The following is a 24,498-nucleotide window of genomic DNA, read 5'->3' as shown; positions in this document are numbered from 1 at the left end:
CAAATGTGTGTCTTCCATTATATTGCTAATTATTGACTTATTTGGCTCCAAAGCACACTTTCCTTGTACATCTCTACTCCATTATCTGAGATAACAAATTTGATGTAAAATGCAACCTAAACAACCTAAATGCTCATGAATATGCACAAAACAATGAAGAATTAAGCTCTAAAATTACATAAAAACACAAGATATCATCTCTCTGGAGTTTGGACCTGAAACTGCAAAACATTCCTATCACTGTTTTTATATATATCACTGACTGAACTAATTCTATTTTATACGAAAACATGCAATTCTATTAGTTAGTGCTTAGTACTATACAGAAGAAGAAGAAAAAGAAAAAAACTGAAGATAAAAAGGAGCGTAACTGAAATTTGCATCTTTTCGAAAAAAGTTTTGGTGGCGGTGATGAAGGGAGGAGGGTATTCCGGTCAATTCAGCTTACGTCGAACTAGAACTGATGTACGGTAAGATGAAAAGAAGAATCTAATCCGCATGACATGTTGTGTGATCAATCCAAGGGCAGAGAGAAGACGTGCTGTCGCTGCAAAGTGGACAGTTGGTACCCTAAAGAGAGCCATCTAACGCCAAAGAAGACTTCCCACGTTTTCAACACAACCTAACAACTGTTTGTTACTTTCTTCTTTCTTCTCTCCCACCTCTTCCCATTTTTTTTTTTTGTCTTTTGTCTTTTTTTTTTTTTTTTTTTTTTTTTAAAAAAAACTTCTTTGTTTAGATTGATTCATTAACTAAAATTACCACGACAAAGTACATAACCTCACCTAACACATAGACGATTTGATTCATGAATTATGAATATATTGAAGGGAGGCTTCACAACAACATTATTGGTTTATAAATTATAATGAAATGAAAAACAAAAAAAAAAACATACGGTAACATTTTTCACCACGAATAGTAATAACTTATTATTTTTTCTTCTTACGACTATACAATGCTTATGTAACTTTTAATGTCGTAAATGCTTCTATCTAACATTTTTTGCTAAGAATTATTCGCCTAGTTAATGCCTAGCTAACATTTTGATCCGCTTTAATTAGTCTACATAACAATTCCATTGAACACACACGTTTTTATTCAACTTTCCAATCCGTGACCACTCTCTCCATGAGGAGTGAGGACGGACCTACTTTAGTCTAAAAGTGGGCATGTGGCTCGCTCATACACATTTTACATAATTGACTTTGTACCATCATCATCAATAAATAACAATACTGTTTCTCTAAATCCGCCACTGTCTCATGTAAAAGCGTATGTCCTTCATTCATTCATTCAATTACAGTTCTACCAACATTAAATGTTTTTTTTTCTTTGGTGTTGTTCTTTATTTATAAATATAACTGAAATTGTCTAAATATTAGTCAAAAGCTATATGCGTTACTCAAATAGAAAAAGAAAAAAAAAACATTAGGAACCCTAAAAGAAATAAAATCTCATCATAAAAGTTTTTCCAAAGTTGACAATAAAAATCAGATTACGAATAATCCCCCATTAATTAAAAAAATTAGACAAAAATGAACAAACAAGTGGGTAGCAAATGTAGGAATGGCCCAATCGGGTGTTATTCAGTAGGATACGATCGAGTAAATAATCTTACCGGTTTAGTAAAAAAAAAAAACACAACAACAACTATTATACATCTGATTTTAATACAAGAGAGAGAGAGAGAGAGAAGCAAATTCCAAGAAATGGAAGTGATATATTTAGATTGAGATCTGACCTCAATTTCTTTCCTTAACACTACTTTAGCGAGCGACCCTTTTCTCTCTTTCAAGGGTCTTCTTCTTCGTTTGGTTTTTTTGGGTTATCTTCTTCTTCCTCAGATCTCTTTGTCACGGTATCATTCTCTCTTCCCCCTCACTCCCTTGGCTCTTATTGACTTTTTTTTTTTGATTTACTTCGTCTGAATCATTTTATATCTCTCTTGACTTTCAAGTAATTTGATTCGATTTGATTCTTGACGTTTATAAAGGTTTGATCTTTCGCATGTTTTTATTACTTATCAGTAGATTGATTGCGAATCTGCTTGTTCTGTTTTCATGGGATCGATCCTGATCTTGTTCTTGTCTGGATATGCATTTTGATGGCTAAAAATGATGATCTGTTTTTATATTGGATAATTGAATACTTTTCTCATTTGCAGATCTTTGCCACAATAGATCCTTTAAATTTTTTATTCATAGCTTTGTTTTTTTCTCGATCCGTTACATGTTTTTAACTCATGTTTTCATTTTTGGGTATTAGGATCCTCTGTTTTTTTGTGTTTGATACAATGGGCGTTGAGGTTGTTAATGGTGGATTTGAGGTTGCTCCTGCTCCTTTCGAAGGGAAGCCCGACAAGAACGGGAAGCCTGACCAAGTCAAAGGAGATAAAGTCTCCATCAAGTTTGGTTCACACGGTGAGCCACCTAAGAAAGCCGAAGAGACTAATAACAAAGTGTTGAACGCTGATGTACCTAAAGATGCAGCTGAAGAGTGGCCTGCGGCCAGGCAGATCCACTCTTTCTACTTTATCAGATACCATTCTTTGAAGGACCCCAAAATGAAAGCTAAGCTTGAAGCTGCTGAGAAAGAGCTTGAGAAATTGAACAAAGCTCGAGGTGCAGTTTTGAACGACTTAAGAGCTAAGAGGGTAAGTGTTTTTGTGTCTTTTTAATAATACAGTATAGGAATATCATATCTCTTTTGTTTTATTTATTTTGTGACTGCTAATAATGTGATTTTGGGTAATGTGTAGACCGAGAGATCAAAGTTATTTGATCTGCTAGACCCGTTGAAGTCAGAGCGTAAGGGATTCAACACGATGTTTGATGAGAAAAGAAAGGAAATGGAACCTTTGCAGCAAGCTCTGGGAAAGCTAAGGAACAATGATGGTGGGAGTGCTCGTGGTCCCGCTATCTGTTCTTCTGAGGAAGAGCTGGATAATATGGTAATTAATATCTACTTTTGTTCACTCGATACTCTTAAGACCTTCTTAGATAGCTTTAAATTGGCCTTTGTTTGATTCTTATTTTGCTTGGCTTTGTGGAAAAATGAAGATTTACAGCTACAAGTATCGGATTCAACATGAAAGCATTCCTTTGACCGAGGAGAAGCAGCTTCTTAAAGAGATCAGGCTGCTTGAAGGGACAAGAGATAAGGTCATTGCTAATGTGGCTATGAGAGCCAAAATCAAAGAATCTATGGGTCAGAAGGATGATATCCAAGGTCAAGTTAAGGTAAGAGAGTTGTGGTCGTGTACTCTGGATTCATGCAGTTATAGTATTGGTTTCATATGTTGCTTTTGTGATGCTTTTTTGTAGTTAATGGGTGCTGGTTTGGACGGAGTGAAAAAGGAGAGGCAAGCAATTTCAGCAAGGATTAATGAGCTGAGTGAGAAGCTGAAAGCAACAAAAGATGAGATTCAGGTGTTGGAGAATGAGCTGAAGAATGTGAGCGAGAAGAGAGACAAAGCTTATTCAAACATTCATGAGCTCAGGAAGCAACGCGATGAGACGGTACAAAGCACATACTTTTGGGCACTTTCTTGTGATGACAAATGATTTGTGCGATTTAATAATCTTACAATTTTGTATTCTTTTCTCTCATACAGAACTCTGGCTATTACCAAAACCGTACTGTGGTGAACAAAGCTAGAGACTTGGCTGCACAAAAGAACATAACCGAGGTTGAGGCGCTCTCCAATGCCGAGGTTGAGAAATTTATTTCTCTTTGGTGCAGTAAGAAGAATTTCAGAGAAGATTATGAGAAGAGAAGCTTGGCATCACTTGATTCTAGGCAGCTGAGCAGAGATGGACGGATGAGGAATCCCGAAGAGAAGCCTCTGATTGCTCCAGAGGTACCACCATCAAAGGCAACGCCTTCTGAAGCCGAGGTTGTCCCTAAAGCCAAGGCAAAGCCACAGCAAAAGGAGGAACCAGTCTCTGCACCTAAACCAGATGCTAGTGTAGCTGAAAAGACTGAGAAAGCTAAAGATGCAGTAAAAGTAAAGAACGTTGTGACTGATGATGATGATGAAGAAGAAGTATATGGTCTTGGAAAGCCGCAGAAGGAAGAAAAAGCGGTTGATGCAGCTACGGCGAAGGAAATGAGAAAGCAAGAGGAGATTGCTAAAGCCAAGCAAGCCATGGAAAGGAAGAAGAAGCTCGCGGAGAAAGCTGCTGCTAAAGCTGCTGCTAAAGCTGCTATAAGAGCTCAAAAGGAAGCTGAGAAGAAAGAAAAAAAGGAAAGTACCTTTTCTTTTTTCTCGTTGTTGTACCTCAAGACTCTTTGCATTCTTCTCTCTCTCCCGTTCTAATAGTTATCTCCATCTTTTTTTTGTGTGTTGCAGGAGCAAGAGAAGAAAGCCAAGAAGAAGACCGGAGGCAACACAGAAACCGAGGCTGAGGAAGTTCCCGAAGCTTCTGAGGCAGAGAAGGAAGAAACTGAAGCTCTGGTGCAGGAGGAGAAACCGCAGAAGGAAAAAGTCTTAAAAGAGAAACCGATAAGGAACAGGATCCGCAGTAGAGGAGGACCAGAAACACTCCCGAGAGCGATCCTTAAGCGTAAGAAGTCGACTAACTACTGGGTTTATGCTGCTCCAGCTGCTCTTGCGGTACTGATGCTTCTTGTCTTGGGTTACTACTACGTTCTCTAGATGGAATGGTGTGGTTAAGCGAAGCTGCGTTGTTTTAGTTTGGAATACTTAAAAAACTGGGATTTTTGCCTTCTTGACTCTTTAAAAACTCATAAGACTATGCATCTCATTTACATACGAGTAGAGACTCTTTTAAGCACTTCTACATCTTCTCTTCTTTGTTGTTTTCTCTTCTGTTGTTGAGGCTTTAACTTTGAAGGAAGAAGACAGTTTTTGTTACATCTTATAGTTGTCATTATGTTATGCTCGAGTTTTGATATTCATTTTTCTCTCTTTACTCTTTGCAAGGGCGTTACTGATAGAATTCCCACGATTAAATCTGTGGTTGTGACTAAGAAGAGAATAGTTGAAAGCATAGACTGTTTCTACATAATTATCATGACTAATGTGGTGACATTTCATTTAGCAAAAAAAAAGATGTGGTGACATTTCTACATGAGTAGCTCTTTTAGTAAAGAAGATTTACTTTCTGGTTATAGACACTTTTCGTTTGTTCTCTCTCCAAGCTTTTTGCTTCTTGTTCCACCTTTGGGGAAAAATCTTGTTCCACCTTTGCTTCCGAAATCGTTCTCTCCCTTTTAGCCAGTCGGAGTAGTCCTTACCGGGCTCACATACTATGAAATCTGCCAACTCCTCTACATCGGATTTTTTCAGCTTATCTTTTCCGGCCATACACCACAAAAAGTTCTCCCCATTGCAGCTTTCCTCTTCAACACTAACTCCTGGACCACTCTCTGGATCTTTAGCTTCAGACATCTTCCTGCACAACCATGGAGTTACATGTAGTAGTTCAGTTAGAGATCTCATGAACGCATATATCATCCACTATGAAAGAGAAAATCAATAGGAATTTGCTGGTCTATACATACCCCAAATACAAAGTTCGGATTTTGTGAAACTTCAAAGCAACAGCCCCGCTTTGTTTCCTATCTACCGAAGTCTGTACCATATAATCATTGATCCATTTAGAAAAGCGCAGAATTTAAAATATGTGCAAAGAGTTATCAGTTGTTACCTCCTCAGCTTTACCAGAAGCTGCCAAGATTTCAGAACCACTGGATGGCATCGAACATGATGGATTTTCTGAGTGACAAACTGAATTCCCAAGTGCTTCCAAGTCACCCCCTTCTAGGATAAATAAATACATAGATATCACCATTCCAAAAACGGAACCCTTTACTAGAAAGTCAAGCTTGAGGGACAAGCTTACAGACAGTAAGCCTGAAAAATGCGTAAGCATCCACTTAGATTTAACATGACTGTGAGGAAGAGATTCCATTCTATCGCGTAGGAAACTTTGACCGGGCAATTGAACCTTGAACTGTTCAAAACGTTGAACAATATCCATCAGGGCCTTGTATTCCTTGCAAGCTTGAACATTACCTACGGCTTCAGGTCGATGCAAGTTCCAATTCCTGAGAACTCGAATCGCTTGCAACATCGAACAACTCATCAACTTTAGTATGGATGCAAGCAGACATAAATTTTCCATACTAGATGCGTAGTATTTTTGCAACGCAGAGTCCATGACATCATCAGAACTAGCTCTAAGTATCACACAACCAATAATTGATAAGGTCTGAGACAACATCTTTTCTGAGCAGTAGCTATCAAATATGCATAAGCTTTCCTTTGCGTATGCAACAGAACACGCGACCAGCTCATTGCTTTCTCTCTTGGCATTACTAATTTGATATGCACCCAATGAATCAGTTAGTTTCAGTGTAACATCCTTTACTTTCTCCAGTGTTGAGGGCAAAAGATGATGTTCAAAAGCCACTGGAGATTTATTCATCGGAACACCAAACTTCCCGGGCGAGGCATCCTCACTCTTACACATGATGCTTGTATACAAACCCACAGACTTTTCAAATGCATCAATATAGCGTTCAATATGGTGAAGGTCTAATCCCTTAATACAAATACCGATGGCGTCAGAAACTAGTAAAACAACGTGGGCATGGATGAAACTTGGTGCAGAAAACATCAACGGGTTTAGTAGCAAGGACGCAACAGCACTCAAGCTTAACTGAGAAGCTCTAACTGCATTGAGTTGTTTCCAGTATAATCTCTCAACACAGATTTTATTCATCTTTTCATGGGATGTTGAGATGATAAAATGAGTAGCAACCATTTCCTCCACACTGGCCCTATGATGCTTAGGGATCAGTTTACATGAGGAGGACGCAGAATCGACGAGGAACAGCAGATCTCTGATTGACTTATTCACCAAAATCCCATCCATTAAAACCTATTCAGAACATATAAAGCCAGTGAAGATAACATTTTCTTAAGTATATGACATCAACTTAGATATCCCTTGGCAAAAAGGTAAAGTGATCCAAAAAAGTTTCAAGACTTACCTCAATCCATGTATGGTGGGGATCTAACAATCCGTCATGCGTGAATACAAAAGAACAATCCTCATTACTTGCACGAACCAATCCACTGAGAATTAAGTGAACTGTTTTGGCTTTCTCAAGAACCAGCTCTGGTTTGGGCAAAAGAAAAGCCATGATCTTCATACAACACCTTAAGAAGAGAGTAGCTAACCGAATACTTTCTTCGTTGGGACAACAAGTCTCAGCCTTTCGTTTGAATAAAGTGGAGAACAGGAATTCAAAACTCCTACCAAGCTCCCTGAACAAAACATCTGAGAGGTAACAAACATCCTCGAAACTGATCCTTTCCACTTGCTCACCACTGAGCTTGATATTCCAACAATGTGAGGCGATGTCACAATTATCCCCATTCGTTGGTTGGGTTAATAGAAGGTACAATAGATGTTCCAAAATTGGCTTATGAGAAACCTGGAAATCAAAATAGGAAAACCACAAAAAAAAAAACCCTAAATTGATTCACGCCGTTATAAAAATCATTACTTTTGAGCACGAGATTACTTCTCGACAAGTTTTTAGGGATCTACTCAGAAAATAAGCATTGCCCAGTAAATTCCGAGACTGGTTAATTCGATTAGAAATCAAAAATGCGGAAACATTGTTCTCGAAATTGCAGAAACATCGTACCTGTGAGGACGTGATTGCTGAAGCAACGAATCGGAATAAGTTGACGGGCTTCTCGGGTAAATTCGAAGCTTGGGTATTCTTATTCTTACGGTTCCGCTTGGCCGTCATCGCCGGAAGAGAAGAGAAGAGGCTGCTAGAAAAGTAGAAACTGCGAGTTTCTCGATTTCAGGGAGGGGCTTTGTGTTGTATGGCGGGAAAACTACAAAGCATGCGTCGTTTTTGTGCGATCGAAACGACACGCAGTTTATTTAGAAAATAAAATAAAAAAAGAGAGAGGGCCATGTTTGTTTTGGTTAACAGAAAGACTAATGGGCAACACTCACTTAGGGTTATGAACTTTTTATCTCATTACCCTGCAAGTTATAAGGATTTGACTTGTTTTGTTATTCTTTTTCTTTTTTTTTGTCAACAAACACTCAATTAAATTAAGTTACAAGGTTAAAAGTACTACATTCTAAGAAGAGTATAATACAACCAACTAACTTATGCAAGAGGAAAGAAAGTCACGGTGTGTTGCTTAGACAAGTGTACAATACCCGGATCAAAGCTAAAACAAAAGAGATAACAAGCTTGAGAACAACTAAAGTACAAATAGCAAAAGTTACAATAAGTACTAAGACTAAGATAAAGAGGTCTTAAAACCATAGAGATAGTGAGATCCACCCAAGAGATAGGCCACATGAAGTGATGGGAGGCTAACCAAGACCAAATCACTGGCCGCAAAACGACAATTTGCCACACTGGAATACAGAGACTCCTACAGGTTTTTAAAAACCTAACTCGCACTAAAGATGATAAGTCTTCAGCTCCCTGAAAAGGGAGACATCATGTAGGTTGGGAACAAGTTCCAAAGAGTCGAGTGCCGGAGAAAAGATTCAAGATAAAACCATCTTGCCACACTAAGTTGAAACATCTGAATCAAGTGGGTAACAAAAAACATGAATCAAGTGGGTTATTCCTTTTGTTTGTGAACAGTCTTTTTAAGTTTTGTTATATCCATGGACCATGGCTACATTGGGATTGGAAGGAGAGAACATGGCACAGAATGTTGAATGCAATTATCACTTTCTTTTTGGTTAGATCAGACCTGTAAAAAGCTCAATTTAAGACAATGGAAGTTCTGGTTTCCTTGCATTGCATCAATTTATAACACTTGTGTCCTATATTTGTAAATCCTTACCAATTACCATCTTCCATAGACCATAGATAGAATAGCACATTGATCAGAATTTCATTAGGTTGTGAGTCTTGTAAGCAGATCCATATTTATCCTTTGGGCTAGTTTTATAGTTTTCTTCTCTCTAGTTTTGTTCTCCTACGCAGATAATCTGGACAAAAAAGTAATATGACTTTTGCTCCATGATATTTGTTTTTTGTTATTTTCACACACAGTTGAACATGTTTGACAGGAATAGGTGCTTGGTGGGTCTGAGAGAGGACATTGTGCATCAATTGTCACTGTGCCCAATTGTAAACACTTGGACGATTCGTAGCATACTCCACGTGTCTCCGTCTGTGTGGGGCCTATAGTCACGATGATACAATTGCTAGTAGTCACGTGTACCCTCTAATAGCCTTGCAACTTAGCTATCGCCTTTAATATCTTTGGTCTCACTCACAATAACAACACTTTGGTTTCTGTTCCTCGCTTTGTCTTCTTTTCGTGTCAATGACTCACGAAATGTATCTAATTTCCCGTCTCCTTTTTTGTTTTTGTTTTTGTTCCAAGAACAGAACCAAAGTATTGTAACATTCAAAATGGGAAAATCGCCACATAGACGAAATATATATATATATATATATATATATATTTTAATAGTGATAATAAACTGATTGAAAAGTATTTATAGTCAATGCTTTTTAAAACGTACATAACGCTCTGAATCGCTTCGGTTTGTAGATACAATGAATGCAAAACTAGTGTAGTACATGTATAGTTTTCTACTACCGACAGGGGAGAAATGAGCGAAACATTCAATTTGGTAAAAGAAGTGAAAAGTGAAAATACACAGCAAGACTTGTGTAAGATATCTTCAAGGTCATAAAGTCGAAAATAAAGAACTTTCTTGCATGGGTGATATTGACATAAAGAAAAGGCATCACAAATTAAAAAAAAGATAAACACCACCATATGTCTTTCCCTTACGTGGAGGTAGGTAAATGAATTAAATGATCAAAAAGAACTTTCTTGCATTACCTCTGAAGAGTAAACGCATTGAACTATATAACGCAGCTCAGTACGATCCGACTTGATGATATCCATCTAAGCAATTCTAAATTTTTAAGACGAACTTAAACCACATTAAACATTACTATTTCGTTAGACCCACTAGCTTTTTACTTAGAGATTTTAATAATCTTTGAGATTTTTATGTTTTGTGTTTGAACAATAGTTACTTGTGGAAATAAACAGTTCTAGAAATTAAACAGAAACATAAGATTTGAGTTTCAAGTCTAATCTTCTACACTCACAAGTAAATGCAATTAATATATGTATCGCATAAATAGATATAACTTCTAATTAGAGTTATCATGTTTTAGAACGCAGAGTTGAGTATTATTAGTAACTAAACAACAATCCATGTATCCAACTATACTCAATAATACGGAATCACACAGGGAGAAGCAAAAAAAAACAAAGTAGAAACTAAAATGAACACAAGAACAAATAATCGAATCCGACATGAAACAAGTCTCCAACTGTGTTCTTAAGCTGACATAATAAAGATGGCTAAAACCAAACTTAAAACTGTAGTAGTAATCGACATAACGGCCATACCATTCGCCGACGATTTTTTCTGTCCTGGAGCTCCCCCCGGCGTACTGATATCACCGGAGGCCGACGGACCATCTCCCGAGGGACCCATCGCCGAACCATCTCCCGACGGACCCATCGCCGAACCTGACGGCGTTGCTGAAGGAGAATCGGACGGCGGAAGAGATGTAGAGTCTCCTGGAGCCAAAGATGGAGAAACGGCGGTTGAGTTTGAAACAGGGGATGAAGCTTCTGGTGCCATTGGTCCCGGCGGGGAAGTCATCGGAGCAGAAGACGGAGGAACAGTGGAAGAAGATTTTGGAGCCATTGGTGCCGGCGGTGAAGTTATCGGGGCAGAAGACGGAGGAACAGTGGAAGAAGATTTAGGTGCCATTGGTGCCGGCGGTGAAGTCATCGGAGCAGAGGATGGGGAAACAGGGGAAGAGGATTTAGGTGGTGCCGGCGGAGAAACCGTCGGAGAAACAGGGGAACCTGATTTAGGTGCCATTGATCCAGGAGGAGAAGTCGTCGGGGAAACAGGGGAGGAAGATTTAGGCGAGTGGGCTCCTCCAGGGGGAGTAGTAGATCCCGGAGGAGAACTTCCCGGTGCGGCAGCGTGAGGAGGCTGAGCCGTAGATGGAGTCCTGGGAGATATGACAACGACAGCAAGCTTTTGTCCCTTCTTACAGTTGTCTTCATTACCACTGATGAAGTAAAAGGGACCATAACGATCAAGCGAGATCTCAGAGTCTCCATCGTCCACTCTCTTGATCGGGTTCTTTGTATTACATCCATCGTAATCAGCCTTGTTCACTTCTAACACCGAGTCAGCTCCCTTAGCGTAGCTAAAATCTGCAAGAATCAAAAAGAGTTTTAGACTAAAGGTACACACTCAAGTTAATGAAATGACACAAACGTGTAAGAGAATGGGAGAAAGAGAGAGAGAGATAGATATACAGAGAGTGTCGTGAACAAGGAAACGGTTTTTGCCAGACCAAGAATCGTAGTTTTCAGGTGGGTTTGTAACCCACGCGCCGCTGCCTCCAACACTAAACTTCCGTGCGTTGGAGATTGTAAAGAAGGCAGAGAGAGAGAGGAGGATGGTGAAGAAGAAAGAAAGGCTTTTCATTTTTAGAAAGGTCATGATGGTTTCAAGAAGCTACGAGAGAGTTTTTTTTTTCTTCTAAGAAGATAAGAGACAAATGGGTTTGTGTGTATGTATGTATATATAGAGATGAAGGGGTTTTTAATGGTGGAGATCAAATGAGAAGAGAGAGGCTAAAGGGGAAGTGAAGCTTTTCCAGTTTTTATGGGGTTAATACGTGTTAGAAATTGAATCTTGTATCTCTACTCGTTTCCCTCATGAAAAGAAGAGTTTGCTTCTTCGTATCTGCCGACGTGTTTAATGTATTCTTTTTTGGGATTTGAAGTTATGTGAAGTTTTTGTCCCCGGATAAAACGCGTTAAAGAGCTATTGATTTGTGTGGTAAGAATCGGATTCAACGAATCATATGCCATTTTCCATTATATCATGAGAGAATACCAAAAAGTTTTACATTTGCATCTGGTTTTTATTTACAAATTCACTTGATGATTTTTCTCTTTTCCTGTTAAAGAAATGAAACCGTATATACTATATACTCCATCATGGATAAGGTTTTGATCATGTATAAGTTTGGGCAAAAGTTCATGTATACGTATGCGATCTTTAAAAATGTTTCATTGTTTTGTATGTATACTATAAATCCATGTATCATTCATTCATCGTTCCTGTTTTAATCACATCTACATTAGTACATATTGGTCTCCTACGTATTTTCCACGTAAGAAACTTGCGAACTCTGAATAGTGGTACTAGTGGCAGTCTAGTAGATCCAATCATCCAATCAACACTTGCTACATTTTGAATCTATGGACTGGGCTTAGGTCTGGGCCCTGTATTTCCTTTCTCGGAGTCAATGATTAGAAGATTACAGTCTTATTTTTTATTTTTACTAGGTTTTGAATCCACACTACTACGCGTGGATATATTTTGATAAAAACTATATATGATTAATGATAGTAGTAAAATATTATCTTATAAAAAATTTAAGATACACAATTTTTTAAAATATAAAAATCAGTTGTGTTATAAAATTAAATTTGATAAAAAAATCATGAATTTAACTCGACATCCAGGCGAGCCGAATTAAACTCATGACCTCACATATCCTAAACCATTTCTTTGACCACCAGAAAAAACAAAACAATTTTATCATCATAAATTTAACTCGTTTTCATATTTAATTGATCACTAACACCTATGTTTTCGTGTTTTTTATTCAATGTTTTCTTATTCTTCATATTCTTTCTTGTCTTTCTATTGTCAAATTTTGTAGTAATTATCATCATTAATTTTACTGTCTGGTTTTTTGCTATACTCTTTTTCTTCTTCATCCTCGTCAACTTCTTCATATTCTTCCACTAAAAAAGCTTTTTTTAGACTACCACACAACTTGTTAACCCATCAAACTCCAAGAACAAAATCATTTTTTTCTCATAAAAATAAAAAATAAGATAAAAATAAAAAATTAATGAAAAAATATCAACTCATCTATAAAATTATACACAGAAATATGTTTTACAACTCATAAGAAATAAAAAGCACAAACGTAGATAAATAAAATAATTTAAGTTTTCCATCAATATTTAGAATATTTTAAACCTTTAAGAGGTTTCGAAATAAAAAATTTGAACCTTTTAAAAAGTTTCAATATTTATAATATTTCAAACTTTTAAAATTTTAAAATTATAATATTTAAAAACTTTTTAAAAGCTAAGAACTTTTAAAAGTTTCAATATTTATAATATTTAAACTTTTAAAAATTTTAAATATTATAATATATATTTTTGAAACTTTTTAATTTGATCAAATAAAAAACTGGATCAAACCGAATATAAAACTTTTAAACTTAGACGCATGATAAATTAAGTTTTTCTGCTCATTCGTTGTTGGTAGCATATTAATCTTATTTATACTGGTTCTCAACCATTGTCTAAAAAATTTCTAGCCGATGTGGGATATTATATATAGTTGTTTTATTTTCATAAATTTAAAATTTTCTTTTTTCTAAAAATTTCTGGAAATTAAAAAAATGTTAGTGAATGACATGTCAAATCCTGATAAGTTGTTTAAAATAATTTTTAATATAGAAAATTATAAAAATTTTAAAAATATTAATGAGTGAGATGTCTAATCATTATTAATGGTTTTGAAATTTAGGTGGACGCCTTAATTAGGTTATACTTTCTACTTTTTTTAGTATAGATTTTTTTCTCTTCTTTGCATGATTAGCATTTAGCACAAATCACAATTTACTACAAGAATCAGCCTTTGCTCCTGTCGCTTTGGGTTGGGGACACGTGAGAAGCAAAATTAGAACCCACGTGTTATTTCTTCCGACACTAACTCGATCTTCAAAGTACTTCACTCGGTGTGTCCTTTATACATTAGAGCGAGAGGCTCCGTATGTTGTTGTCTTGTTGATACGAGAGAGTAAAAAATGGCAGCGATGTTTTTAGCAAAGAGAGGAGCCATAAACATATACAGAGCTTCTTCATTACACAAGGATTACAGCAACAGTTCTCGATCAGTAGCTGATAAAGTTATTACCATTACTAAACTCTCGTTACTTCGTATCCCAAGTACGTTCTTTGAACTCGTTGAAGATAGATTGATGCATACAAAAATCGTTAGAGGTATATTAATTATATCACTTGATTCTTCGAAAACTTTTTGCAGGGGAACAACAGAGAGAATCCGAAAGAAGAGGCGATGGGGACAACTACAGATGGTAAGGCGCCGAATGTGACGTTGAGTCATGCCACGGATACAGCCAAAGATGGATTGAAACGAGCCACAGATGCAGCCATCAAGAAGAGTGGAGATGCAGGCAAGCCAAAGAGTGTAGAGAATAAAGGAGGAGATGATGATCAGCAGAGTGTAGCTGTGGGTGAAGATGGAACTGTCAAAGGCCAAAATCAGTCATCAGGATGACAATGTAATAGACTTTGTTATAAGATTATAAATTCCTAATGTAATGGATGTTGGTCTAAACCGTATGATATGTGTTTATTTTTGTATAAAACCATATGTTATCTTTATTATCATTTGCCAATAACAATTTATCAGTTACCTATATAAAAAATTAAGTACTCATCATTCATAAACATTCCCTTTATTTCTTTCTTACAATTTGTGATCTTTGTTTTGCTTTTAGATGATGTTTAACATTCACACTTTCTTAATCTACCATCTAGCTACTATTGTTGTCTGCCTCTGTCTGTCATTCAAAGTTACCAAACACTACATCTCTTGATTTCCAAAACTGCAGATGAATCACATAAACAAAATTCAAAACTCTCGTGGATGCGGTTTATCTTCCTCGAGATGGTTTCTTGGATTGCGTGAGCTTCCTGAACCCAGCATGCAATATCATAACTACAACGAGACAAGAGAAAGCATCAAAGGTCATCGCCAGCCATACAAAGCTAAATCACACTTGACCATTGCTTAGTTAAGTTACCTGAATAACTGACGGCAAGAGCAGAGAAAAGAGCCATTTGGACATTCAAAAACGTCAGAAGAACTGCAGTCCCTGCAAGTAGGAGAAGCAAAGAAACGAGTCAAGGTTCAATCTACAATATAATCAATCCGTTTACAGTTTCAGTTCAAAACATTCTAGATAGTTTCTCTAGACTACTACAGTGAGCAGCATAAACTTATCAGAGTAATATCAGCTCAAGTGATTAAACAAAACAAACAAATTCATATCAAAACGTTTTCAGCATTCTGTGACTGTAAACAAGTTGCAGAACCACAAATGCTGCCACCATGGTTCATATCTTCAATTAGCAAAAACAAGGAACAAAATCAATCGAAATACTCACCACACTGACCAATACCGATTGAGAACTTCCTCATGGAAGGGTGACGATCAAACTTCCATCTATCACTGCAGTATTTGAAAAGCTCCCAAAGTGCTAAGCTTGCTAACAATCCCACCAATGCAAGTGGCATCTGATACCTACAAGCACCAAAAAAATCCACACTTTAATTCCAAACCCAATGTCAAGATTCATACTTTAACCTAATCCAACAATGTCAAAAACTCTAAAGGTTTAGACTTTATCCAATTAAAGGAGTAAACAGAACCATACAATGCACAAGCGAAGAAGACAATGAAGAGGGTAGCGTAATTCCTAGCGAATCGTTTGATATTCTCATGAACTCTCATGCTCGCTTGCTGAGAAGACGACGGGAACGAATAAGAGTCGCAATTGCCAAAGAACCCGGTGGTCCACGGTGGCGTATCTCCGGAAAAGTCATCGGCGGAGAGTTTGGAGAAAGGGTTGATAGTCAGAAGAGAAGAAACAGTGACGAGCCGAGACAAGAGAGAAGCGAAGAAACCACCGGTAATGGAGGAAACGACATCGTCGGAGGCAGAGGAAGTTGCGGCAGCTGAGGATGATACGGGTGCAGAGGAGGAAGCGGCGGCGGATGTGCGGTGATCGAGGAGCTCGAGATAGCCGGAGTCTCGGAGCCAAGATTCGAAAGCAGGATCGGGTACGCTTAGAGAAAGAGGGTTTGGAGAGAAAGCCATATCCTTCCTTGTTGTTGTCGTCGTTCACCGTAGTCTCTCTCTTCTCCTCGGTCTTCCCAAAAAACCAATTTTCACAAAATTGCAACTAGTAATCCAAAACATCTTCATAATTGCTAAATTCGTACACTAGAATAAATTTTTGTTAATTTAACTCTTTAGGATTTTTGTGTTGTTATGAAATTATCTATTTTGTCAATTTATTTTGTTGTTTTATAAAATGTATTTGAAATAAACTAGAAAATTATCATTATTTTAATAAAGGTATATAGTACGATGGTTTGTGTTAATATTTGTTAGTTGTATAACTGCAAATTCAATTCTGCTTATTACATGTGTAAAAATTAAAAAAGGTATGGGCAAATTAAGACTAATTTTTAAGTACTCCTGTAAATAAATAAAATAAAAATGTTATTTTATGAGTTCATATGTTCAATATGAAATTCAGTTTGGTTTGGATTAATTTACTGAAATCTAAATAACAGAAAATTATTTATTAAATCCCATAATTTAAAAGGTAAATAGAAAAGTTGATATCTACTTTTTTTATTAATATGTAAATCAATATATTAATATCAAATAAATAGCAATATTGTAGAGTTAAATGATAAAGTTAAATGACTATACAATGTATCAAATAACTAGTGATTTTAAAGTATGTTTATAGAATAATATATTAAAATACATGTCGAAAAATGTGAGGACCAATTGATTTAGTAGATTATTCTACTAATAGTATAAGATAATAAATTTTCTTACTTTTAGTGAGAAAATGTTCACAAAAGAAAGCAATTCAAAAGGTAATATTAATTAATTGGGAAACAAATCATCATCAAAACTGAAAAGTGAATGTAATCTAAAAAAGAGAGGAAACATATACTAATTTTTTAAATTATTACCCTCCCCCTGCCAAAAGACATTAAGCTTCTTAATTGGTGTTTATAAAAATAAAATAAAAAATAAAAAGCTTCTGAATTATAAATTAGAAGAAAGACAAGACTATTCTTCTCATAGTTTTTACTTCTTTTCTAGAACTAAAATGGGGAGACCACGATTGCTTGTAGTGTCGATGTCTCTTCCGGTTACTGCAAAGAGGGTTGGAGAAGAGTCATGGTCTTTCACGATGAGTCCTGGTGGTCTTGTTAGTGCTCTTCTAGGTAAGAAGATACAAACTTTGGTAGTGATATTAATCAATTAAAGACAAGAAAACAGTTTTAATTTATATTAATTTGTGGTGATCTCTTAAAGGTTTGAAAGAGTTTGAGACCAAATGGATTGGATGGCCTGGAGTAGATGTTCATGATGCTGTTGGGAAAAAGACACTCTCCGTTGCTTTAGCTGAAAAGGTACGTATACAGTTTTCGAAATCTCGTAACGTATATAGTCATGTTTTAGAGTCCGAAACACACAGACTTAATTAATTACGGATCATGTAACCGTTACGTAAAATTAAATATGCAGTATTTAAAGAGAGGAGTCATGGAGAAATCGATCTTTGATGACCTTTGAATCCGTTTGTGTTTTTTCATTTGGATATAAAATAATAATAAAATATCTGCTCATTTTAATATAAAATATGATGATTTAATTTGAAGTGTTGGTTTGGTTTGCAGGGATGTATCCCAGTGTTTTTGGAAGAAGTGTGTGATCAATACTACAATGGCTACTGCAACAATATTCTGTGGCCGATATTTCACTACTTGGGAACGCCACCAGAATATCGCAACGATGCAACCATAACATACCAGTCACAGTATGATGCATACAAGAAAGCGAATCAAATCTTTTTTGATGTCGTAAAAGAGCACTATGAAGATGGAGATGTCGTTTGGTGCCATGATTATCATGTTATGCTTCTTCCTCAGTATCTAAAGGAATACAACAGTAAGATGAAAGTTGGGTGGTTTCTCCATACACCATTCCCTTCCTCCGAGATGTACAAGACGTTGCCCTCGCGATCCGACTTGCTTCGCTCTGTTCTTGCTGCTGATTTAGTCGGGTGAGTAATATATCGTTTACTTTTAATAGTGTAGTATTCATTTTGGATTAATAAAAAAGGGTTAAGTACTTATAATCTATGCTTTTTGTTTTTGTTTTATAGTTTCCATACCTATGACTTTGCAAGACATTTTGTGAATGCATGCATGTGTATTCTTGGAATTGAAGCAACATCTGAAGGAGTTGTGGATCAGGGCAAAGTCACTCAAGTAGCTGTTGTAATGACCCGTCTTGAAATCTCTTAAGATTGATTATATGGTATGATTTAATCTTAATCATCTCATTTTGTAATTAATTCATCATATGTTTGGGTTTTAGTTTCCAATTGGGATAGAGCCTGAGAGGTTTATAAACACAAGTGCACTCTCTGAGGTCATACAATACATGGAGAAGTTTAAAAACGATTTTGGTGGTAGAAAGGTAGATATATCTATATACTCTTATGATATTTGATGTTTAAATTGGTGGAAAAGATCTAACATAGTTGATTTTGTTGACAGTTGATATTAGGTGTAGATCGTCTCGATACGATCAAAGGGATTCCACAAAAATATCAGGCATTTGAGAAATTTTTAGAGGAAAATGAAGATTGGCGTGGTAAAGTCATGTTACTTCAGATTGCAGTGCCAACGAGAAATGGTATTGGTGAATGTAAGTTTTTCTATCTCTTCTGTACTTCTTCTTTAAATAAGCTACTATATGCATCAACTTCTTAGGATTGTGTTTGTTTTCAATACTCCTATTTTTCAGATCAAAAGATCAAAGACCAATGCCATGGTCTTGTTGGACGAATCAACGGTCGTTTTGGTTCTATCTCTGCTGTGCCAATAATTCATCTGGTTTGCTATTTATTTTCTTTTATATATGTTGTTGTCACGAGTTACACTTTTCTTCTGACTAATAAATTATAATAAATATTTCATATTTCTATCAGGATTGTTCTATTGACTTTAATCAGTTATGCGCACTTTATGCCATCACAGGTAATTGTCATACTAGCTACTTGTGATGATTTGGTTCCATACTTTAATCATATATATACATATGAGATTTGGTCTCACAAATTGTAAAGCTAGATTGCTAACAAACAAGTTTATTATTTTCTTTCTGATTTCTTCAGATGTATTACTTGTAACATCTTTGAGAGATGGGATGAACCTTGTGAGTTCTGAATTTGTTGCCTGCCAAAAAGCAGAAAAAGGGGTTCTCATTCTAAGTGAGGTAATTGAATACACATGTTGTTATAATCATGTTAATCTTTATGAATCAAATATGTCAATAATGTTCAAAAGTAATTTACATTTGTATGAGGTTCTCAGTTTGCAGGTGCTGGACAGTCACTTGGTGCTGGAGCTCTTCTTGTGAATCCTTGGAACATTAAAGAAGTCTCTACTGCCATTGGAGAAGCTCTAAATATGTCACCCGAAGAAAAGGAGAGAAAACATAATATCAATTTTCAATATGTGAAAACTCATTCTACTCAACAGTGGGCAGATGATTTCATGAAGTATGAGGAAAACAGAACATTAATTCTCTTAATCTCAACTTTTTTGTAGATGACTCTTACAAATATTTTTTGCAGTAAACTTATCGAAATTACAACTAACGCGGAGCTACAAGCTGGAAATGTCCCACATGAACTACCAGAACATGATGTGATTCAACAATATTCAAAGTCTAACAATAGACTGCTAGTTCTTGTAAGTGTCACACATATATATATATATATATATATCAAGATTGTCTTATTACTTTTCTTGTTGCATGTCACTTAATTATCAGTGTAACTGTCAAAACGTCCAGGGATTCTATGGAGCACTCACTCAGCCGATGAAAAATCAAGAGAGAAGAGGCGACGGAGTGAATCTTGAGCTGCACCCACAGCTCAAAGAAAGACTAAAAGCATTATGCAGTGATCCAAAAACAACAGTAGTTGTTCTGAGTAGAAGCGAAAAAAGCGTATTGGATAAGGTATATGTTGCCCCTCTTCCATTTAAATTTTTACTTACTGATTTCTTTCATTATGTTCTGACATTGTAACTCAAAACCAGAACTTCGGAGAATATAACATGTGGCTGGCTGCGGAAAATGGAATGTTTCTAAGGCATACAAGTGGAGAGTGGGTGACAAAAATAACAGAACACATGAATTTGGAATGGATCGATGGTGTCAAGGTTAGTACATCTATATATATTTCAGAACTCATTACTGATAATGATAACTTTGCAATCTTCTATCTTTTGTGGTTGCTGTTTATAGCATGTTTTCAAGTACTTCACTGAAAGAACTCCAGGATCATATTTTGAAACAAGCGAGGCTTCCCTTGTATGGAACTACGAACATGCAGGTAATTGCTTATTATCTTTCAAAATCTACATTTCTATGGCTCGCAAAAGATATACATTTCCAGAGCATATAATTGCCAATTATAAATCATCCACTTGCCAATTATAAATCATATAACTTCCAACACTTATTATCTTTGTTTCCTTGATCTTTGTTTTTGTTTGTAGATGCTGAATTCGGGAAAGCTCAAGCAAGAGACATATTACAACACTTGTGGGCAGGACCAATCTCTAATGCATCAGTGGATGTTGTTCGAGGAGGCCAGTCGGTTGAAGTCCATGCAGTTGGTTTAACAAAGGTAAAATAAATACTCTATTTCTATATATCATCCATACCCAAAAGATTCTCATTTTCCTCTCTTATTTTAGGGAAGTGCAATGGAGCGTATTCTTGGAGACATAGTGCGCAATAAGTCAATGACTACACCAATTGATTATCTCTTGTGCATTGGTTGTTTCTTGGGAAAAGTAAGCTTCTTATTATGTAACACAATATTATTGATTATTAATTACTAACATATATATCAAAACCATATCCATGGAATGTAACTGATTCAAGGGTTGATTTATGTTACAGGACGAAGACGTTTACACTTTTTTCGAGCCCGAGGTGACTAAGAAAACTAAGTCGGTTCCTTCTTCAGGTGGTGACTCCCCCAAGAAGGTCTCATCGACCATTATTGACCTCAAGGGAGAGAACTACTTCTCTGTAGCTATTGGACAAACGTACACAAAGGCTCGCTATTTCCTTGACTCATCCGATGACGTTGTGCAATTGATCCACAAGCTTTGCACAAACAACAATGCTTGATTCATCTTCATTATCTCTGTATCGAGAGATGCTTGGCTAAATGGCACCATTGAATATTTGATCTGCAAATTTGGCACTTTTCAGACTCGTTTGCATCATTCTCTCTCTCTCTTGATATTTTTTTCAAGTTTTTTTTTTCTCTGTCTCTGTCTCTTTTTTTTATTTCTTGTTTTGTCCCTCTCTTCCTTCTGTTCTTTAATGGATTAGAAACTATCCTTTAAAAATATTATTCTATTGGAAAGCTAACTCACAAAGCAATACCATACATCCAAGAAACATATTATATAGAGCCAACTTGAAAATTAAACAAGGGTACGTACTTAGCTTCAAGATATATAATATGGTTTATACAAACCTTACTGATCACCCACTTACACTTAGAAACATCATCATACACACAAAAAAATAAAACACACACACACAAACAAACAGTAGGAAACAGAAGCACTTCAAGATAGTTTGGTTTATATCAACCTTATTGATCACTCCCTCATACTTAGAAACATCATAGTGTTCCTATCTTTCAGTCATGGTTGGTTCCAGAGACAAGATCCTTCAGTGACTCTATGAATTTATCGACATAATCGGTCATGAATCCAGGACTAGCTAGTGTCTCCCTCCACTTGGTGTGGTTCTTCTTCACCAGATTCCCGATCTCACTGTCCTTATTCATCACACTATTGATAGCATCGCGCAAGCTCTCCTTGGAGAACCATCCTGTTTCGGTGTTTCCTCTCTTACCACTTCAACCGAAACCTTGAGTTCGTCACTCAACAATCTAGTGTTGAGGACCTGATCAACCAACTGTGGCACCAAGACTATCTGACAATCACTCAGCAAGGACTCCCACATTGACCCAAACCCACAATGACTAACAAAGCACCCTACCGATGGATGAGACAATATCAAAGGTTGTTGAACCCATCCTCCCCAAACAACTCCTCTTCCTTTAACCCGCTCCTCGAATCCTTCTGGAAGTGCTTCTTGAACCGTTGATGAGCCTCTAGGTGGTTTAACCGCTACAAGAAACGGTGAGCCTGTTAGCTCCATTCCTAAACAGAGTTCTTGGAACTGATCTTTCTCTAAAATGACTTGTGAGCCCAATGCACAAAACACCACTGATTCTGGTTCAAACCCACTTAGCCACTTAACCCATCGTTCCTCTAGCTGTATAGTCTTGTCAGGCTCAGGGAACAGTGTCCCTGTCAAGAGAACCTTTTTCCTGCAATGCTTTTCGATGTAGTCGCAAAAGTTGCCTTCGATTTCTCTGGCTGTCCTTATCGCAACGACATCACAGTTCAGAAGACTTGTAGTGACTCTTTCAAAGAAGTTTGGTCCGACATCGATTGTATGATCCGGCTTCTTCATGGTGTAAGCATCTTGTTTACGAAGCAGCACCTTCGTCGAAGGATATCCCGGCGGAGGAACTCCTAACTCACCACCTGGGACAACCATATTGGCTATCGTCGATGCAGACACCACGACGTATTTTACCGTCTTAAGGCCGAAGTCTCTAGCTACTTCTGGAATCCAATGAGCAAAGTCAAAGAAGATCAGGTCCGGTTCCACGGCTCGAACCACAACTTCAACTTGATCACGTGTGAGATCCATAGCGGACATCAAGAGATCAGTGGTTGACACCGGGATCTCAGAGGCTGTCTCTGTGCCAAGGGGGAGACCATCGACATGAGGGACGGTGACAGATCGAAAGACAATGTTGTGTGGAAACAGATTGAGATGTTCTAACTGTTTCAAAGCTTTCTTAGGAAGCAAGAAAGTAACCATATGACCTCTTTCAGCCAATTTGTTGGCAGGATAAAGGAACGGAGTCATATGGCCTGTTGCGAACCATGGATACATAAGTGCATGAAACCTCGATCTACCCATTTAAGTATTCTTTTAGTTTTTTTTTTTTTTTTTTTTTTTTTGTTGTTGTATCTCTGCGTTGCTTAATTTGGAGACTAAAAGGACTTACATATATTACGCCAAGTTTGGTATGAAAAATCTATGGTGGCCATTGGCCAATGTCACTCTGTCTGTACTCTGTCAAAAATTATTTACTCCTTTTGTTTTTTTCTTGCATTGATATGTCGATGGGTCCGTTACCAGTAATTGAGTCTGGCTTGATCCACATGGGTAGTAGGCCAATGGTGGGCGGTAGTATATGTGAGTAGGGCAGCGAGAATTTCGTTCCTTCAATTTAATTTCAACTAACATCAGGCTCGGCGTAAGACAAGTGCAAATTTCCACTGGCACCACCATTTTTTGGCAAAATTTTGTTATATTTTAGAGCAATTTTCAAAGAAAAATTCATATTTTAGGGGGTTTTTCAAAAATAATTTCAGAAATTAGAGTTATTGCATTTTGACAAAAAAAAAAAAAAAAAAAAAAAATTAGAGTTATTGCAAAGACCATTTTTTAAAATGCACATAGCCCATAAAATTGATGAGCCGGGCCTGACTAACATAAATGCATAAACTTCACTAAAATCATACTTTTATACTCTTTCTGTTATTTTATTATTTTTAAGCTAAAAGTACAAAGTTTAAAAAATTATAAAAGTATTCTTATTTATACGTAACATAATATTATTTAAGATTTATTTAAAAGATTTTAACCAATAGAATAAAAATCTGTAGAATACAAATAACCATAATATAGTAAGAGGTATTTGAAAAAATCTAATAAAATGAAAAAGGAAAAAAAACCTGAAAAACCTAATCTATTGGGACAGAGGAAATACATTTTTTCTCTTTGCTGGATTCACCATGGCAAATTATCCAACATTTTCTTTTCAAGGTACAAAATCATTAGTAAGAAAGTGAAATCAAACAAATTAAATATCTCTAATTTATGTGACATCCATATGTTCTTCGCTAATCTCTTATACTCTTGATTGAGCCTTGGTCCAGATCATAGTAGTTGGATCCAATGGTACGATGTACGTAGTATCATGTGCCACTAATAAACTTGGCAGGGTGTTGTTCGGTCTTTAGCATTCAACTGGCGGACTCAAAATTTTTTTTAACATGTGTCAAAATATTGGACTATAATTAATGGGGTGTCAAAAACCAAAATATGATGGGTTCAATACAATTAAGTCCATAAACTCTTACGAAAAAAATCAAAAATTTCAAATGAATGGTGGGTCAATTGAACCCCCTTCTTCATTAATAGGTCCGCCAGTTCATTATCTTTATACAAAATTCAAAAAATAAATTTTAAGTTAACCTTTCTTATGAAGCAAGCAGTCATTAAAATATT

At 36.5% G+C, this 24,498-nt stretch overlaps 5 protein-coding genes and 2 pseudogenes across 9 annotated transcripts; 3 read left to right on the top strand and 4 right to left on the bottom strand.

The window, feature by feature from the left end:
* The first annotated feature begins 1,257 nt into the window (after positions 1-1,257).
* On the top strand, positions 1,258-4,881 carry LOC104717484 (proton pump-interactor 1). 2 transcript variants are annotated; one of them, XM_087468374.1, is made up of 7 exons: positions 1,258-1,861; positions 2,269-2,656; positions 2,762-2,953; positions 3,063-3,242; positions 3,327-3,521; positions 3,617-4,253; positions 4,355-4,881. In XM_087468374.1, the coding sequence occupies exons 2-7, from the start codon at positions 2,297-2,299 to the stop codon at positions 4,408-4,410; spliced, it is 1,620 nt and encodes a 539-aa protein (XP_087324500.1). In that variant the 5' UTR covers positions 1,258-1,861; positions 2,269-2,296; the 3' UTR covers positions 4,411-4,881. The 2 variants fall into 2 exon arrangements, with proteins under 2 accessions (XP_087324500.1, XP_087324501.1); XM_087468375.1 differs by having other exon boundaries at positions 1,325-1,861; positions 3,617-4,247; positions 4,353-4,881.
* Positions 4,882-4,955: 74 nt separating this feature from the next.
* Positions 4,956-7,896, bottom strand: LOC104717483 (uncharacterized). Of its 2 annotated transcripts, XM_010435053.3 has the most exons (5): positions 7,687-7,896; positions 7,024-7,470; positions 5,676-6,911; positions 5,530-5,600; positions 4,956-5,420 (listed from the first exon to the last, which is right to left on the bottom strand). In XM_010435053.3, exons 1-5 carry the CDS (start codon positions 7,792-7,794, stop codon positions 5,123-5,125), a joined length of 2,160 nt encoding a protein of 719 aa, XP_010433355.2. In that variant the 5' UTR covers positions 7,795-7,896; the 3' UTR covers positions 4,956-5,122. The 2 variants fall into 2 exon arrangements, with proteins under 2 accessions (XP_010433355.2, XP_087324499.1); XM_087468373.1 differs by lacking the exon at positions 4,956-5,420 and having other exon boundaries at positions 5,520-5,600; positions 7,687-7,860.
* Positions 7,897-10,221: 2,325 nt separating this feature from the next.
* Positions 10,222-12,050, bottom strand: LOC104717482 (early nodulin-like protein 2). Its single transcript, XM_010435052.3, has 2 exons — positions 11,399-12,050; positions 10,222-11,293 (listed from the first exon to the last, which is right to left on the bottom strand). Exons 1-2 carry the CDS (start codon positions 11,583-11,585, stop codon positions 10,395-10,397), a joined length of 1,086 nt encoding a protein of 361 aa, XP_010433354.2. The 5' UTR covers positions 11,586-12,050; the 3' UTR covers positions 10,222-10,394.
* Positions 12,051-13,924: 1,874 nt separating this feature from the next.
* LOC104717481 (uncharacterized) lies at positions 13,925-14,584 on the top strand (annotated as a pseudogene). Its single transcript, XR_015569208.1, has 2 exons — positions 13,925-14,125; positions 14,223-14,584. The product of XR_015569208.1 is annotated as an uncharacterized LOC104717481 (transcript).
* Positions 14,585-14,642: 58 nt separating this feature from the next.
* Positions 14,643-16,265, bottom strand: LOC104717479 (PRA1 family protein H). Its single transcript, XM_010435051.3, has 4 exons — positions 15,641-16,265; positions 15,371-15,507; positions 15,007-15,078; positions 14,643-14,921 (listed from the first exon to the last, which is right to left on the bottom strand). Exons 1-4 carry the CDS (start codon positions 16,081-16,083, stop codon positions 14,857-14,859), a joined length of 717 nt encoding a protein of 238 aa, XP_010433353.1. The 5' UTR covers positions 16,084-16,265; the 3' UTR covers positions 14,643-14,856.
* Positions 16,266-16,954: 689 nt separating this feature from the next.
* LOC104717478 (putative alpha,alpha-trehalose-phosphate synthase [UDP-forming] 4) lies at positions 16,955-21,458 on the top strand. Of its 2 annotated transcripts, XM_087470388.1 has the most exons (18): positions 17,030-17,237; positions 17,329-17,426; positions 17,542-17,593; positions 17,694-18,079; positions 18,182-18,296; positions 18,397-18,498; positions 18,579-18,729; positions 18,829-18,917; positions 19,013-19,061; positions 19,199-19,299; positions 19,398-19,585; positions 19,661-19,778; positions 19,882-20,049; positions 20,130-20,252; positions 20,338-20,425; positions 20,592-20,722; positions 20,793-20,891; positions 21,001-21,458. In XM_087470388.1, the coding sequence occupies exons 3-18, from the start codon at positions 17,579-17,581 to the stop codon at positions 21,232-21,234; spliced, it is 2,157 nt and encodes a 718-aa protein (XP_087326514.1). In that variant the 5' UTR covers positions 17,030-17,237; positions 17,329-17,426; positions 17,542-17,578; the 3' UTR covers positions 21,235-21,458. The 2 variants fall into 2 exon arrangements, with proteins under 2 accessions (XP_010433352.2, XP_087326514.1); XM_010435050.2 differs by lacking the exon at positions 17,542-17,593 and having other exon boundaries at positions 16,955-17,237.
* Positions 21,459-21,536: 78 nt separating this feature from the next.
* On the bottom strand, positions 21,537-23,174 carry LOC104717477 (UDP-glycosyltransferase 79B3-like; annotated as a pseudogene).
* Between the last annotated feature and the right edge of the window lie 1,324 nt (positions 23,175-24,498).

The sequence above is a fragment of the Camelina sativa genome, chromosome 10 (assembly GCF_030686135.1).
Source record: "Camelina sativa cultivar CO46 ecotype springtype chromosome 10, ASM3068613v1".
Lineage (NCBI taxonomy): Eukaryota > Viridiplantae > Streptophyta > Magnoliopsida > Brassicales > Brassicaceae > Camelina > Camelina sativa.
This window is presented reverse-complemented; position numbering and strand designations above follow the sequence as displayed.